This window comes from Euprymna scolopes, chromosome 18 (genome assembly GCF_053919585.1).
Source record: "Euprymna scolopes isolate OS-2025 chromosome 18, ASM5391958v1, whole genome shotgun sequence".
Lineage (NCBI taxonomy): Eukaryota > Metazoa > Mollusca > Cephalopoda > Sepiida > Sepiolidae > Euprymna > Euprymna scolopes.
In genome coordinates, this window is record NC_136499.1 from 123,464,564 (window position 1) to 123,483,538 (window position 18,975).

General features: G+C 36.5%; 1 protein-coding gene across 1 annotated transcript in view; it reads right to left on the minus strand.

Moving 5' to 3' along the window:
• Positions 1 to 237: 237 nt before the first annotated feature.
• Positions 238 to 18,975, minus strand: part of LOC145297796 (thioredoxin reductase 1, cytoplasmic-like) — a 91,903-nt gene continuing 73,165 nt past the window's right edge. The window contains exons 18-19 of the mRNA XM_080144082.1: positions 10,284 to 10,418; positions 238 to 789 (exon numbers count right to left, since the gene is read on the minus strand). Coding sequence (XP_080000208.1) covers positions 727 to 789; positions 10,284 to 10,418 — 198 coding nt within the window. The 3' untranslated portion in view covers positions 238 to 726. The remainder of the gene's footprint in view (positions 790 to 10,283; positions 10,419 to 18,975) is intronic.

Sequence of the window (18,975 nt, forward strand, 5' to 3'; positions counted from 1 at the left end):
AGAATACTCGCATCTTCTATTAAACAATTTTTCAACCCAAGTAGATTACAAATCGATAAATTTCCAAACTGTATTTCTTTTAAAATAATTCATGTTGCCAATAAATATGCGTATTAGTTCTCATAACAGTAAAATACTTTAGTTGAAAATATGAAGAGAGACAAAAATATATATTGATATCTTTTCGAAGCCATAGATGAAATATTTCAGAAGAACGCTTACAAATTTAGTTCATGAAAAAAAAAAAAAAAAAAAAAAATTTTTAAAATGGTAATTTTCAGTTAGGAAATTTTGCTTATAAAATTTCTAAGCCTTAAAGGAACCCAACATTGAACACAACATCAAGCAAAATTCCTCCCAATTTGACAAGGTTTCGGAACAATGCCATCATAAAAGCACACATCAAAGTGCAAGCATTCAATGAAAGGTTTACAAAAAAAAAAAAAGGAACGTTAATAGCGCTGCTGTCCACCACACCTCATGTACAAAAAAAAAATGTATGATTGGTCGGATCATTTTCATCCCACAATGCACTAGCAAAACAATCCGTGCATTATTCTGACAACAAAAACCCAGAGTCCGACAATTGCTATGCTGTTTGATAACAATGTGTTGACCAAATTGCTGGTGTCTTTGCCATAGAGTGGTTCAGTCAGGGTTTGATAGCTGAGTGATCAAACGTACACTGTACAGAGGCGGGTTTTAAAAGACAGCAGCAAATTAACCTCAGCATCCTGCAGCTGCCACATTCATTCCACTGGATTTTGTTGTCTGGAGAGTGGTGAACACCTGAAGAAAAAAAAAAAAGAAAACGTTTAAAATTTGTTTTTTTATTTCCTAACAAATCTGAGAAAAAATTATGCTTGGGTTAAATTGCTTGAAACAGAAAAAAAATTCAGTTTACAAAATCAATTTTATTTAAATAAAAAATAAAATCCAAAATTAGTCTTTTTCTGTTTGACATATCTTCTCTCTAGATACATAATATTACTATTACTACAAATGGTGATATTCTCTTTTATTTTTAACTAGCGGGGGGTACCCGGCGTGGCTCGGGTGTTTGTAGGCTTGTGTGCTGGGGGGGGGGGGCACAACAACCCAGTTTAAACAAAAAAAGTTGCCCAGGTGTTTGGAGGTGTGTTGTTGGAAGGGGGGGGGGTCAAAACATGGCTGGGTGCTTGGAGGTGTAAAAGAAAAAAAGTTTAGGAGGAAGGTAGGTTTGAACCCAGAACCTAAAAAAAAAAAAAACCCTGGGGCCTAGCCATCTCGGCCACGAGCGAAGAGGAAGAAAAGACCTCTTAATTTAACGTTTATAAATGAAATTAACAGGTGCGAGAACCTTAAGTCGCATGATGTCTGACCTTGAAACATGACGCGGCTGCAAGCCAGTTTTCGCTTGTTTTATACTGAAAAACGAAAGATACACGGGACGCTCTAAAAATCTGGAAAAAATAACGCGTGAAAGTCAGGCAAATTAAATAGACAGGCGACCCCCGTTCATAACTCATATATATTATCATTTAGACGTGATATAAAAAGTTTTAAGAAGGAATGAGCTGACTGAAAAGTCCAGTGAAAAAAGCCTTTTACAGACATACACAAAAAGCGAACACACATACATACATTTTCGCTTTTATATATATATATATATATATATATATATATGAATTAGTTTTAGTTTTTTTGCAGGAAAAGTTTCAGTAAAATAATATTTTGTTTTGTTCTACAATTTTGTTTTCATGGAAACAACTATGTTCCTCTTTATTTCTCGAACGATATATAATTTTATGATTTTGCTTTGCTTAAGCCATTTCAATATTATTTTATAATTTCCAATAAAATAGGAAAGACTGATGTCAAAATTGGCCATCTTCTTGCACCACCTCCTCGTCAGATTTTTAATTGGCTAATCTCATCAGCTTTTTCTGACTGCTTTTTCATAAACTGCCAGAAAACGCCAACACAACCTTGGGTCAGGTCTCATGAACTACTAGTAGATAAGGGGGAGACGCTTGGCATTGCCCAGTCGTAAGAAAAAACAATAAAATAATGCGACTTGGGTGCCATCAGCCAGGAGCGAAACCAAAAGCAAGATTTTGTTGATGGGACAGTAGTTGAAGCTTGGATGACAGTTCAGGACCTATTAAGTTGGCGACTTTTTTTGAACCCTGTCCAGGAGAGAGAGACTAGTGGCAGATGCACGAGCTCAAACGTGGCAACAATACTCCATATCTTTAATAGTATCAGTATGATTTTAGAAATTGTTGACGCGTTTGGTTTAGAATATATTCACTAGATCCCCCACCTTTTATTTTTACTTTGGATAAGTCAAAATTAATCTGCTAAGTAAATACGGTGATCACTTTGACACTGGGAAAAAAAAAATACAAAACCCTAAGAGGATTGGAAAATCAGTCCTTAAATATTTCTAATTTCTTTTCACTATCATTGTAATATTCTGGATTTTCAATAAAAATAAAAAAAAAAATTAAAAAAACAGCTTGGGAAATTTTACGTATAACAGCACCCTAGAGTAAATGTGGTATTATGGTGATTGATGATTCAAGCAAAGAGTAGGTTTGAACATTTTTTAGTTATCCAGTTATCATGACAAACGATGGTCAATGGGTACTCATTTTCCCCACACTGTTGAATGGCCTTGTGCCTAAAATGTTTAAAATGTAATTTTTTAAAAATATTTTTTGCAAATAAATAATTCAAAAAAATAATATTCAAATTTCATCAAAACTGAATATCATGGTAAATTATGTATTTTTAAAAATATTTGGCCATCTTTATTCAGTCTGTCGAGCCAACATGATCTACAATCGAATTTACTGATGTTATATAAAATTTGGCAGTTAAAATGAGTTAGAATAGGACAGCAATAAAATATTTACACAAGCCTGGTTGCCCAGGTGTTTGTAGGTGTGTTGAGCCGAATCCCCAAACAACTTTTCTATGGGGAACTCAGCCAGGGAAAGCGGAATGCAGGGGGCCAAAAGAACACTATAAAGACTGTCTGAGAACGTCCCTAAAAGACTTTGACATCAGCCCCAGTCTTGGGAGAGTCGCGCTGCTAAACGTTCGGCCTGGCGTTGCGTCATCAGCCTAGGAGCCGACAGGGCAGAGAATCAATGCATGACACACGACCAGCAGAAGCGCAAGAGGAGGAAGGAGAGGGCTGCCGGTTCACAGCCTGCCGATACCGCCTTCACGTGTCCGGAGTGTGGAAGAGTCTGCCGAGCACGGATTGGCCTCATCAGCCATCTCAGGACCCACAAACCCCTGACGCCGAATTGATTGATACCTTGGTCATCGTCGATTTCGACGGACGAGCAAGAAGAAGAAGAAGGTGTGTTGAGCAAAAAAAAAAAAAAAAAAAAGTGGTAGTAGGCAGGCAGGCTCGAACCCGTGATGTGAAGGTGGAAAAGAAAGTGAAAAAAAAAAAAGTGACAAGTTAGCTGCTGCATCAATCGCCAAACCGGAAGTGACGTAGGTTCAAATTAAGGCTAGACAATCGAAAAGAGGGGATGACTTTTGAAAATATCGGTGAAAAAAGTGACCCCTTCCTGTAGAAAAATGCCCAGTTGAAGGTAAAGGAATTAATTTTTGAGGCCAATTTTTCAATATTTGTCATCCAAAGGGTCGAGTTTCAAAATGATACTGCTCTTGTGTAAATCCGTCGAGTGTACAAAAGTTTTTGCGAGACATACATCCATTTAAACAGACAGATGAGATTTATATTATAGAATATTTAAATATTTATAAAATTAAACTTTTACAAGCAGAACCTGTAGAAATTCCACAGTGGCAGCTTTCATATGCAATATATTGCTGCTGGTCATTCTATCTGGACGGTCAACATGAACGGAGACCCCTCGATACTATTGCAGCCCTTTTGCTAAAATTGTAAAAGTATTTATCTAAGTAATCTGGTTAATGTAGTGTAAGAATATATCTGGTTATTATGGTTTATCTCCAGTATCCATACAGAAGTCTGTTACATATTTTTATTGTATGGATGCCCGGCATGAAAAGAAATCCCACGATATTATACCATCCTTAGACAAAACAGTTAGTATCCTTGGATCCTAGCTAGAAGATCAAGAAAGTATATTTTAGTTTCAGTATTTATTTTTTTTATTTTTATTTTACATTTCCTTTCCAATGATCGGGAGATCCTATTTATTAAAAAGGAGGATAGAAGATGATAACACACTACAAACATTTAGTTGGCGCGTCTCTATATCAATTTAGTTGGCGCGTCTATATCATTTCAATTAGCGTATATTAATTTAATTAGCGTATATTAATTTAATTAGCGTATATTAATTTAATTAGCGTATCTACTTAATAATTTAATTGGCGTATATTTATTTAATTGGCGTATATTTATTTAATTGGCGTATATTTATTTAATTAGCGTATCTATTAATTTTATTAGCGTATCTATTAATTTTATTAGCGTATCTATTAATTTTATTAGCGTATCTATTAATTTTATTAGCGTATCTATTAATTTTATTAGCGTATCTTAATTTAATGCTCATACTATGTTATCACTTATCCTCCTTTTAAAAAGATGAGATTTCCCAATCGAATAATTTATAATCTGGAAACTGTGACACACATATGTACCTTAACGGATCGATATATAGATATCAATTGATATTTACAACATTTTCTTTTTAATTTATTGATATTCTTTCATTATTGACTTGCATCTTTTAATCTCCGCATTTTTATTAAAACTGGTTATAAAAAAATAAAAATTTAAAAAAAAAAAAACGCAGTTATAAAAAAGGAAATTAAAGTTAAATAAAAATTAAAACCATTTTATTTTTAAATTTAAAAATCTATTAAAGTTAACCTATTTTTTATTAAATATTTAAAACATTTTTTAACCTCAATTTTTTTTTTGTCACTTTCTGATCTCAGCCGATGAACCATGGAAGACATTAATTTTTTCAGCAGCTCCGATCAATTAAAAAAATAAAACGTTTGCAGTTAAGTAACAGCTGTTATATAATTGTTGGCTTAGAAAGTTTGGTGTCAAACAAACAAGGGAAGGAATTGTGACCAGCTTTTATGAAGAGAGAGCGACCCAGTTTTGTATTGAGCAAACAAAATACATTATTCAGGTGTTATTTTAACATTTCAAAGCACAAAACTGAACAAAAAATGTTTCCTTGGTTCAATAGAAAAAAAAAAATAAATAAATAAATAAAGAGTACTTTTACTTGAGCAATCTCTGAACACAGTTGTTTATCATTTTGTCTTTTAAAGTAACGTTGGTGGGGGAGGGGGGTTAAATTTAGGGCAACTGTAAAGACAATTGCCACATATTCTGTACGCACATCAAACAAAGTTATTGTATCAGATTTTCAGTCAGACCCAAATAGCTTTTAAGCTGATAAATCACTCTTTGATTCTAATTAGCCACTTTTCATTTGTTATTATTATTATTGGCAATCTAATTATCTATAATGTATTTTTTTAAAAATCTTTCAAACGTAAATCAATTTATATCTACTATATAAAGTTATAGTCAGATTTTCAAAGTCAAACCCAAATAGCATTAACAGTAAGTGACAAACAGAGTTCCCCTACAGTACAGTTGACAAGTCTACTACTTGGGGAGGGGGGGGGGGAGTGGAATAAAAAAAAAAAGAAAAGAAAAAGAAAAAAAGGAAGTTCTGAAAACATTCTTTTGGGGTTTCATAGACGTTTTCAGATTCTTTTTTCTCCAAATGATGAAAGAACTTTTGATTTTGAAAAAAAAAAAAAAAAAAAAAATTTTTTTTTTAGAAGGTGTAATAGTAATAATTGGGTGCAGAAGATGTTATTTTTCACAATATATATAATATAATATATTCTATCGAAGTCTCGAAATAAAGATGAAACGATGAACTCATACCTCAGTTTGTTCCTTTTTATTTCTCTATTTCGTCGGAATACTACTTCAATTATTCTTATATATATATATATATATATATATATATATATATATATATATATATATATAAGAATAATTGAAGTAGTATATATATATATATATATATATATATATATATATATATATACACACACACACACAGATTTTTTAGTCTGATTATATATATATATATATATATACACATACACACAGATTTTTAGTATATTTAGTTTGTTTTGGGTTTTTTTGTCAAACTCATTGAATTGTACCCATCACCTTCATCCTGATCATTGAGGATAGACGACTTTTGGACGCTCCTTCATGTGTACGTGTGTGTGTATATATATGTAAGTACATGAATATATGTGTGCCTCTATGTGTGTATGTTTGCATGTGTGTGTACATGCATATGTATGTTTGCGCGCATTCTGTGTGTATGCATGTGTGTGTGCATGCATGTGTTTATTTTCATGTGTATGTGAGGTGGAGAGGGCTCCCGTAAGCCGTGGTGAAGGCAACCCCTCTAGGAGAAGCAAATCTGATTTAAAAAAAAACAAAGCGGGAGACCAGTACCCGCATTAAGCTGGCCTGCAGTTTAACTTGTTGCTGGCTATCTTGCTCTTGCTTGTTGCTGGATCTCAACATTTTGAACCGAGAGAGAAATTTAGCTGTCGTACAAAGCTAAGACTGTAACATCATGTGTACAGATACTCCAGCAATGGAAAAGTTGTGATGTGTGTAGGCTTGAAATGCAGGAAGCACGTAATAATTGATCTGCCATCATTATATGTACCCGTGTGTGTATGCATGTATATGTGTACGTATGTTTATATATGTACATGTGTATGTATATATCTATATGTATATGTATGTATATATGTATACATGTTTGTATGTGTTTGCATGTATATATGTATATATATATGATTGTGTGTGTATATTTGTATATGTATATATGCATATGTGTATGTTTGTGTATAAATGCATAGATATATATGTAGTTAAATATGTATATGTATATGTGCATATATGTGTGTATGTATTTGTATGTGTATGTATATGTGTGTTCGTATTTGTATATATATGTGTATGTATGCATGTATATATGTGTGTATGTTTATGGATATATGTGTGTGTATGAATGTGTGTATATATGTGTATAGCAATGATTGTCTTCAGTGTCATGTCTGCTGGAGTGTGTGAATTCGCCAGTACCAAAAGAATTAAAAGGGGGGGGGGGGGTCATGGTAGGGCTCATGGATTTTAAGTGTCTGAGGGAGTGGCACTCGTCTGACAAGACGTTGCAATCATCATATATATATGCACACACACACACACAAAGTTATAGGTATTCAAGAGAGAAAACTCATGAATTTAACGAGGTTATTAAGAGTGCTCAATAAAGAGGAGCAAGATATATTTTCACTGATATAAAGAAATTTACAAGGTCGTGACACTGGACATGCTAATGTTTTGGACAGATGGTAGATTAAAACCACAAGTCCTCATCAAGCGACTTAATAAAGTTTGCCTTCCACAGAAGGAAAAAAGATTTCAGAACTGGTTCTTCTGTGGAACAAAAATTTCACTATTATGCTGAATTCTATTTATGCATAGTTTCTATATTCTGCATAGTTTAGAGGATGAAAACTTTATAGCACACTGAAATATTTGTTGGTGCGCACAAGAAAATTCTCTACCAAACTCCTCTCCGAATATTTGGTCTATGGAGTTAAAATTTGATATATAGGGTATTTGGACCTGCAGCACACTTTCGATTTGTAATGGTAATGACAATGGGTAGATAAATAACGACTAAAACTGAAACGCTAAATGTTCTGGTTTTGATTCTAGCGGATGGCACGAAAGTCATTTTTTTTATAACTTGAAGTCATTAGAATATTTAGAGAATCGGTTCCAAAATAAGGAATATACATGAATTAAAATATAATGTGCATATTCTACAACTGGGCAACACCAGGTGGCCTGCCAGTAGATGATTTTGTATATAGACAATTTCAAGTATATATAAGTGAAATTGTCTGTATGTGTGTACATTTCCCTACCAAACGACTGTCAATTTTCCGTACTTGGCCTTCGGGCCGGGATCAAAGTGTAGTATCTGTTCCGGCAGATACTGCAAGCAAAGACCATATGTGTGGGCAACCTCACATATAAGACCTTGGTCAATGTAGGGGCAACCCTTCATACCAATTGTCATTATCCAACTCCCCTACTCCCCAGGGAGTTGGTCCCCATTTCCCCTTCACTCCTCACATTAAAAATCGGCCTTGTGCCTAATTTGCTCGGTGGGGGAGCAAATAAATACCATCTGTTCCGGCAGATGCTGCAGCTATGACTAGCTAGGACTAGCAAAGACCAGATGTGGGGGCGGCCCCACATGCCTGACCTTTAACCGGCTCCCATTTCCCACGTCTTGGGAGCTGGTCCCCTTTTTCCCTTCCCCCTCCCTTCACTCCTCACATTAAAAATCGGCCTTGTGCCTAATTTGCTCGGTGGGGGAGCAAATAAATACCATCTGTTCCGACAGATACTGCAAGCAAAGACCAGATGTGGGGGAAACCCCACATGCCTGACCTTTAACCAGCTCCCATTTCCCACCTCTCGGGAGCTGGTCCCCTTTTTCCCTTCCCCCTCCCTTCACTCCTCACATTAAAAATCGGCCTTGTGCCTAATTTGCTCGGTGGGGGAGCAAATAAATACCATCTGTTCCGGCAGATACTGCAAGCTATGACTAGCAAAGACCATATGTGGGGGCAACCCCACATGCCTGACCTTTAACCAGCTCCCATTTCCCACCTCTCGGGAGCTGGTCCCCTTTTCCCTTCCCCCTCCCTTCACTCCTCACATTAAAAATCGGCCTTGTGCCTAATTTGCTCGGTGGGGGAGCAAATAAATACCATCTGTTCCGGCAGATACTGCAAGCAAAGACCATATGTGGGGGCAACCCAACATATAAGACCTTGGTCAATGTAGGGGCAACCCTTCATACCAATTGTCACTATCCAGCTCCCCTACTCCCCGGGGAGTTGGTCCCCATTTCCCCTTCACTCCTCACTTTAAAAATCGGCCTTGTGCCTAATTTGCTCAGTGGGGGAGCAAATAAATACCTCAAAGTGTAGTATCTGTTCTTCAGATGCTGCACTTCAATTTCTTGTTCTGTCAGTGGAGGAGAAATCCTTCCCGACTGAGACAATTTTTATTTTTGTTCCTTTTCTCCACGTTAAAAAACGACCCTGGTGTCTAACGGTCCCGTGGGGAGGCATTGTAAATAGGAACAACTGTCAATTTTCAGTCTACAGACTCGAGATTTGACATTAGGGGTATTGAGATTTGGGAAAATCTTTTTAATCAGTTTTCGGCCAGAAATTTGGCTGTCAAAGGGTCCAAGTTCAATGACCTTTGAAAACTCTACCAAACTTGTCAGCAAATTTTGGGTCTAAACACTTAAAATTTCAAATGTAGGTTACTTGAACATGGATCAAACTTTAATTTGATTTGAGCTCAAAACAATAAATGTTAAGGGGTCAAAATTGGGATCAAAATTTTTTTAAATTTGACCTCTGCGGTCTCTAGTAAATTACTCAGCCAATTTTTGGTCTAAACATTTCAAATTTTACATAAAGTGTATTCAGACATATGGCAAGCTTTTTAATTGGTTTTTGGCCGAAAATTTGGCTGCCAATCAGTCAAAGTTAAAAATATTTGATCTTTGCAATCTCTAGCAAACTATTCAGCCTACTTTGAGTCTAAACATTTCAAATTTTACATAAAGGGTATTCAGACATGCAGCAAGCTTTTTAATCAGTTTTGGGGTAAACATTTGGCTGCCAAGAGGTTGAAGTTGAAAGAGTTGACCTTTGCAAACTCTACCAAACTCCTCCACCAATTTTGGGTTTAAGCACTTGAAATTTTAAATCTAAGTTACCTGGACACGAGTCAAACTTTTTAATATATATATATATATATATATATATGATACTAGAGTTTCATGCTTACGCAATCATCAGTGCAGGAGATGATGATCGATGCTGGTTGAAGAATTCGAATACCACCGTAAATTCACCCCTGACTCCATTAATAAGGAACATACTCCAGGGCCACTGTTTATCGCCACAAAATTGAGGGAAATTTTAACCGTCATGAAACTAAATGTTTAATGCAGACGACCAAGTAACAGGAAGTCACAATCTGCACACAAGACCAGCTGACAGGCCTTTTCAATTTCCCCAGACAGTGCTCAACTTTAAGTTATTTATTGACGATGCGACAATAATTATATACAAGATGAATAAAGAAAAATAACAAAAGTGTTAATCGTTACCTCTGAACAAGTCGGATGGATTCCGATAGTGTTGTCAAAATCATGCTTTGTGGCTCCAAGTCGCATTGCCACAGCATAACCTTGAGTTACCTCCCCTGCATTTGGACCTGCATAATGGAAGCCAACCACTTTTTCCTTTAGGAGAAAATAAAATGAATTAAGTCGGATGATAAAATATAACAAAATCGTTTATAAATAAAAGCAAAGTTTCACTGGTCAATGATGAAAGTAAAAATGTAGAAAAAAAAAAAAAAATGCCAGACAAATGAAAATAGAATTCATTAAATCATTTGGAAACTTATTCAATTGGGCGGGGGAAAAAAAAAAAAAAAAAAAATGCCAGACAAATGAAAATAGAATTCATTAAATCATTTGGAAACTTTATTCAATTGGGGGGTAAGATCAGTTTTGCAAGAGTACAAGTAACATTTTAATTACCCCCAAACAAGGCGTATCGCAACTTTGACATAAGAGGCTACCATTTGGGATCATGGAGAGTTGTACAGCGAGATGTCTGTTTGTCACATGACATTAAAACTTCTACATGTCAGTACATTCAGGGAAGCAGGAAACAGGGAGTTACAAAACACCCTCCCTTCTCCATGTTAAGAATCGCTTTCTAAATAATAACATTATTATTTTAGCGTGGTAACATAGATGCACAAGTACCGAAAATATCACCGAGATTTATTGGGTGGGTTTCTTCCGGTGTTTTGTTTGTTTTTCGATTTTTGAGCGATTATCAAAACTTCCCAGATGACGGTCTAAATATCAGCGATTTTTCTTGTTCTTACTCGGCACTACTTGTCTAGCAGTCCAAGGGAAGGAGCTATTAGAGTACACGGCTTTCCAGCATTTAGGGATTTCAAGGGGTGGAATTTTGCTGCTTCAGGAGTATGTAGATTAAGGGGGCGCAAGTGCTATGATTTCATCAGAGCATATTCCATGAAAGTACTTGTAAACAAAGGACAACACTGCAGTGATACTAGTGCAGAGCAAATGTATATTTTTTTTTTTATTAAAGTTTGACAAAGTTGCTGGATCATTGATACGATTCAGTAACCGAAATATGTTATTAAGCAGATAAAACAGTAATAAAATAAAAAATAATTTTTTTAATTTAAAACATATATATATATATATATATATATATATGATTTAGAAATTTAAAATTTGTGATTTGAAAAAGTTAAATTTCAAATATAGAAATTTTATAGCATGCAAGACAAAGAATACAGTATAGTAAAATACATTTCCTTAACCCATGAGTTTTCAATGTTTATACATCTCCTCAAAGGAAAATATTAGCAAATATTATAAAAGGTTTGCACCTGATTTTAGTATATATTTTTACCTGTCTGGTACCAAAGGTACTGAAGCTTTTATGCATTTTTATTCTTATAAATTTATATGCTAATTAACATATCACAATATAGATATTTAATCTTATTATTATTATTATTACTTTGTTTAAAAACAGACAGACAGTGGGCTTTGCTTAATCGCTAAATAAGCAGAGGGTGAAATATATTTACGACAGTGCTCAACCCAAAGAGGAGGGGGAGGCTTAATATAGTCATCCATATACAGTACTGTTTCATTGTATCACAACTCAGTGTGGCTAGACTAGCACCTTTTCCTAGCCGGGATCGAACCTAAAACCTTTGCGTTGACAGTTAGCAGCTCTAACCACTGGACCAAAAATCAGTGCTCATAAATGATTCATCAAATGTCAATTAGATAAACATGTTTTATTCATATGAAATTTAAATGCTATTTAACATGTCGCAGAATAGATTTTTAATCTTATTAATATTACCATTAAATTTATTATTAATATTAATATTATATTTTTTATATTAGTATAAATAGTAACTGTATTGTATCTACATTTTGTTAATGGGGAAGTGGTATTATATCCACTGGAGAGCCATGTATTTTACAGCTGTCCTGTTTTTAAATCTCCAAAACAGCTACATGGTAGACAGCTGATGATCCCCGTTTTCTATTTAACAATTTTAGTTAAGGTTTTCTTTTTTTCATCCTTATATAGTAGAATTTTCTTTTAAGTCGACTTATGCTAGTGCTAAGTCTGCGATAGATTAATTTTTTTTTTTCTGGGAATTCAAACTGCATTCTTTATTTTATATATTGTTTTTTTTTTTTGTTAGTCAAAGCTTCTTTAAACTATATATGTAATGGTTAATTTAAAAAATATACTCATGGCAAGTAAGCTACAATGAAACATTCGCATTTCATTCCCGGGGGCAAGCATCAGCCTAAAGGAGTGGATTTACATTATAGGATCATTTTTAGCGTTGAACAGTTTGGAGTTGTCAGTCATTTTGGTTTAAGAGAAAAGAAAACTTTTGTTTCAAACAAAACGGACATATCAATCCAGATACACTTTGAATTCTAAATGCAGACAAAGATGAAGAATAGAGTTCCCAGTAGGTAGTCAATCCGAAGAAATCTGGAGGCGAATAACAGAGTTCCTTTCTGTGTGAAAACGAAAAGTTATGCGCAAAAAATCTTTAGCGATTCTGCATATTTTATGGAGTGATTCTGGTTTCTGATTGGTCGGTAACAGAGCGTGGTTTCATCTGATTGATCAGTTTTTTATCATCCCTCTTTATAAAGAGAACCTTCCAACTTCTTTTTGCATTATAAAAATATTGCAACAAGTAGTATCCACTCTAACAGCCAGAGTTCTTGATTTTATAACCCACCTCCCCTCCTATTCACTTCATTCTTGTATTTCTTTTATGGTTAAACAAATGACATCAAACACTGATGTCTAAAAACATGATATATTCTTTGTCGATGGCAGTGAATGAGAGTGGGTTATTGCGGAAGGAGAACACGCGTGCAAGAATTCAGGTTGATATTACATAACTTGTAACACCCTTGGATTCACCATTGTGGGATTTCATCTTCACTGCCAATTTAGCCACGCCCTTAGGATGTTTATTTATTTAATGGGATATTTCCATCCACAGCTAACCATTGCTGGTTGTTTTAATTAATGATTATTTTTTTTTTTGACGTTGGAGAGAGCAAGACAAAAAAATTTTCCTGAACAACTCCAATGAGTTTCAATTAATTCGAAATAAAGACGCCGAGTGCATATGTTGCGGAAGGAAAGTCACCTTACTCCCATCATGCCTTGCTCTAAGTCTTAGCTTTCAGAGTAAAATTAACGTTTTCAGCTTTTTCTTATTTAATTAAAAAAAATATATACAGGGTGTCCGTAAAGTTACTATACAGTCTTATTGTTTTATTGTATTATATTTGTATTAATAGTTAATATCTATTTTTTTCACAGGTTTATTTAATCAAGCATGCCACGCAAGCTAACTTTGGAAGAGCGCAAATTTATTTTGAAGCGATATTAGAAAACAGAAAACGCACAGGATATAATTCGTGATTGAAATTTGAATATTTGTCATAGAAATTGTTTGCCTTGATTGTTAGTCTTTTCGAATGTAACACGTGTATTTTCTGAGATTTTTATAAACATAAAGGTGTTATTTCTTTTGTTACAAATAAACATTTTAATACAATATCTTACTGTACTGTTAATATATTACAGGGTGTCTGTATAGTAAGACTGTATAGTAACTTTACGGACACCCTGTATATATATATAAATATAAAAGGATATCGGATTATGATGTAAGATTAGAGAAATCACATTCGTAAAATCTCAAGCAATTCAAGCAGAAATATATTTTTATAGATTGAAAAAAAAAAAAAAAAAAAAAAAAACAGCACTCGCATCTCTATCTTTAATTTAATAAAAAACATATACATAAAAGGATATTGGATTATGATGTAAGATTAGAAAAATCACATTTATAAAATCTCAAGCAATTCAAGCAGAAATATATTTTTCTCGATTGAAAGAAAAAAAGAAAAAGAAAAAAGAAAAGAAAAAAAAAGAAAAAGAAAAGAAAAAAAAAGAAAAAGAAAAAAGAAAAAAGAAAAAATCAGCACTTGCATCTCTGTATCTTTAATTTAATAAAAAACACATACATAAAAGGATATGTGATTATGATTAAAGATTAGAAAAATCACATTTATAAAATCTCAAGCAATTCAAGCAGAAATATATTTTTCTCGATTGAAAAAAAAAAAAAAAAAAAAAAAAAACAGCACTCGCATCCCTGTATCTTTTACTTGATGACATCATCAAGTGTGCACAGGGACAAACAAGATAACCAAGGATGAGAGTGGTCAATGGCAAAATAAAAAATCTGAAAGAGATGAATTTCTTAACTTGAAGGACCACAAACTCCCACCAATTTTTAAACCTATGAGATGATGGTATTCAAACATAATTGCCTTAAGAAGGGGAGGGCGTAGAATCTAATTTTTTCTTGGGGGTGGGGAATTTAGCAAAGGGTGTTATCTACAATACCTTTTTTCATTCTTTTTTTTTTTTTTTTTTTTTTTTTATTACATTTTCACCCCAAACAAGGCAAATTGCCACTTTGGTGTAGGGGGCTACTATCAGGGGCAACAACTACTGTGGTACTATGTAGGGATTTGGGCAGCAAGGTGTTGGTTCACGTTACACTTGAACTTCTGCACGTCAGTACTGTTGGGGAAGCAGGGACCTGGAATGGAATTCCAGAGTCTTGCGGTTCTGGGGAAGAAACTATTGGAGTAAAAAGATCTTTTACATCTAGGGACCTCTACAGTGTGGGGGTGGGATCTAGTAGCCTGTCGGGTTTGTCGAGGGTGCTCGCGTCGTGGGGGCACAAGTGATTGCAGTTCGTCAGAGCATTCACCACTAAAATACTTGTAGAAAAGGCAGAGGGATGCAACATTTCGTCGATGGGACAGAGGCTGAAGCTTAGATGCCAGTTCAGGGCCTATCAGGTTTGCGACTCTTTTGAACCTTGTCAAGGAGCGAGAGACTAGTAGCAGATGCACCAGCCCAGATGTGGCAGCAATACTCCATACATGGGCGAATGGTGGCCTTATAGAGGTACAGGATACTTTCGGGTGTTAGTAGTTTTCTAGCACGGTAGAGAGAGCCTACCTTTCTTGAAGCGGCCCTGGCAATGCCTTCAATGTAATTGTTCCAACTCATGTTTCCCGTGAACGTTAGGCCAAGGAGTTTGAAAGATGGACTCTCAGATAAAGAGTCGTTGGCCATTGCTATGGGTGGTAGAGAGGGTTTCTTGTAATTATTGAATGAAACTAGTTTAGTCTTGGCAGCATTGAATGCGACCAACCACTTTTGTCCCCATTCCACTACAGATTGGAGGTCTTCCTCTAGTGTTTCTGCCATTTCCTTAGAAATGTGTTCATTCGTCTTCCTGTCGTGTCTGCCATAGAGTGTGGTGTCATCAGCATATATACCCATCTCAGAGGCAATGTTGTCGGTGAGGTCATTTATGAATATCAGGAACAATAGAGGTCCAAGGATAGAACCCTGGGGCACCCCCGCATTTATATCATATTGTTTAGATGTGCGACCGTCGAGGACTACCTGGATTTTTCTCTTATCTAAGAAGGATTTAATTATGTTAAGTATTCTACCAGTGATACCGTATGATCTGATTTTACTGAGGAGACCCTCATGCCATACCCTGTCAAAAGCCTTAGATATATCTAGAGCTACCGCTCTGCCTTCCCCCGCTTTGTCCAGTGAATGGTATATACGTTCAGAGATCACAGTGAGGATGTCTGCTGTGGAACGGGCTCGTCTAAATCCATATTGTTTGTCAGTCAGTAGTTTAGCATCTGTAAGATGATGGACTAGAGCATGGTTAATTATGGTCTCAAATATTTTGGCAAAAAGTGGGAGGAGGCTAATGGGGCGATAATTTGATGGGTCTGTCCTTTCGCCAGAATTCTTGAATACTGGTACAACAGAAGCAGTTTTCCAACAGCCCGGAAAGCAAGCTTCATTAAGACATTTGTTGTAGAGTTTGGAGAGAACTGGAGCTACTTCGGCTGAGCACTTTTTTAATAGCACAGCTGGGATAAGATTGGGTCCACATGCTTTTGAGGTGTCAAGGTTTTTTATGATAGCATGCACCTGAGCAGGGGTGGTTTTCAGATCGTCTAGTGTGGCGTCTGTCCGCATAGGAAAGTCAGGTAGGGGGTGGTTGGAAGGGTCCAGTGTGGAGTTTGAGGCAAACCGACTGGCAAGCATGTTAGCCTTGTCGGTTGCTGAGGAGACAACCTCGTGATTGTTGGTTAGTGGGGGAATTGTTGATTGCCCATTATTTACTACACTGTTGTAGATTTTCCAGAAGTCTCGAGTTCCTAGTTTTTGTGCTTCGATGCGCTTTTTAGTGGTTTCCGTAAATTCTCTCTTAGCTGTCGCTATTTCTTTCTTAACGTTATTTCTAGCTTCTATATACTTCAGTCTGTTTGAACTGGACTTATGTCGGTTAAACCTACGGTATGCATGCTGCTTTTGTGTAATGGCAGTTGCACAAGTCGACGTAAACCATTGGGGAGAGTGGGGCTTACTATAAAATTTCCGCATGGGAACATGCGCTTCGATTGCAGTTTTGAACCAGTCAGTGGTCTCGTTTGCACATTGTTCAGCAGGGAGAGAGAAAATATTTTTCCATGGAGCATCTCTAATTAGTTCCCTGATGGCTTCCCAGTCAGCCTTATTATAATATCTCGTTGTTTTGAGCACTGGCTCTTCAGTTTTGGGTCTAGAGTTTAGGGCGATTTCAACCATTATCACTGCATGATCAGCGTTCCCGAGTGGGCTGTGGGCCTTCGTTATGCAGTCATCGGGAGCTGTGGTCAAAAACAGATCTAGAAGTGATGCGTGTTGTTCTTCCTGGTCAGGGAAACGGGTTGGAAACGTAACAATTTGTGATAGGGAGTGAGATATAGCGAAGCTATGGGTTATGCTGCCCGCTGCATCTGTGTGAGTAGAGAATCCAAGCCAGTTTTTGTGGTGGACATTAAAGTCACCAAACACATGTATTTGTGCGCTAGTGTCGAGGGACAGTGCCGTGTCTATGCTGTCAGATACTTTGTTTATTATGGAGCAGTCCTGAGTCGAGGGAGAGCGGTAGAGAAAATAATAGTAGCTAATACTGTGTTGCACGTTTAGTCTAAAGCACATAAAGGCTTGATCATCTGTTTCTAGGTTTGTTTCTCTAGTCAAGGGAAGGGTATTACGAATGTAAACTCCAAGTCCGTGCATATGTCTGTCAGAGTCCTTACGGCAGAGTGGGAGATATCCAGGCATGTTAAAGTGGTTAGAGGGAATGGAGGAGTGTAGGTTAGTCTCACTTAGTGCTAAGATATCCGGGGTATTTGTTAAGAGAAATGCTTCAACATCAGCTAAGTTAGTTCTAAGCCCACGGATATTTGTGAATGAGAGCCTCAAGGGAGGAGGCAAGTTGAATTTGTTTGTCCCTAATCCTGGTTTAAGCTTATTTTTAGATTGTACTGTCGTCATATTTTTTTTTTAAGAGTTTCGGTAAGGGGGAGCTAAACAAGAGGTTATGCGGAGCTTCAGACATGCATCACAAGTAGACCATCAGCTGACCTTTCTCCAATTAGGATTGTGGCCTCAGGAAAGCCCACCGGGGATGAGTGCAGGGTCCCTTTCCATGCGCGTCATGGCACTGCAAACAACCCGATATTATTCAACTGTTGATGGAGCAGCCGCTCTAAGCGCTACCAAAGAGTTAGGGCTCCTGTACTACCAGTCGGGAACAGCAGCCAGGAACTGTCAATCCGGTACCCTCAACCCTTTAGAAGAAGGTCAACCCAATCTAATCGCTCAGGCATATCTTATACTCAAGCACTCCCAAATGTTCAGTTTTAGGGGTGGGGCATGCTGGGAATGGGGAAGAACGGCGTTCATTGCCCTAGCCAGGAAACAAGATCTACCGCTGGGTGTTTCTGTCGAATCACTGAGATAGTGTCTCTGCGCTTGACTAATAGGCAAAGAAGGAGTATGGAAGCCGGGCGATAGACAGGGCCTATCTACTCCTTAAGCAATTTAGGTTTGCAAACCGGTGAATTTGTTTGAGTCACCAGCTCTAGGAAGGTTGTCATCCAAGACTGAAGAGGCCTCTCTCCCCTTTGGTTTAGTTTCAGAGTTTTCCTTCTCCTAGACGGATGATCTGGGAAGACCTACTGGGTCCGTCAGCCCTGAGAGGGTTTTCTCCGCGCCTAGGTTCTAATCCAGGTATTTCTGCGACCCCGCGTTGTTAGTGTTAATGGGTTAGTTTGCGAGGGATTTTATCTCTACTGATTAGTTACACTCCTCAAAGTGATTTAGGGACATGCTATTTACTTGTTAATGGATAAAGGGGGGGGGGGTGAAGTTCATGCAGTGTAAGCGTCTATGTTTGTAAGAGGGCTTGTTAGGGAGGAGATAATGTGATTTTAGTCTTACCCTTTTTTTATTTTATTAATGTTAGCTTAGGTCTAGTATATAAACTCCCACCAATTTTTAAACCTATGAGATGATGGTATTCAAACATAATTGCCTTAAGAAGGGGAGGGCGTAGAATCTAATTTTTTCTTGGGGGTGGGGAATTTAGCAAAGGGTGTTATCTACAATACCTTTTTTCATTCTAAAAGTATTGACTAATATGTTTCGAAGGAGATGGGAAAACCTTCATTGAGGGAACATGTCTTCTACCCAGGAACCGTTTGAAGTATGGCAAAAATCAACACTTTTAGAGAAATC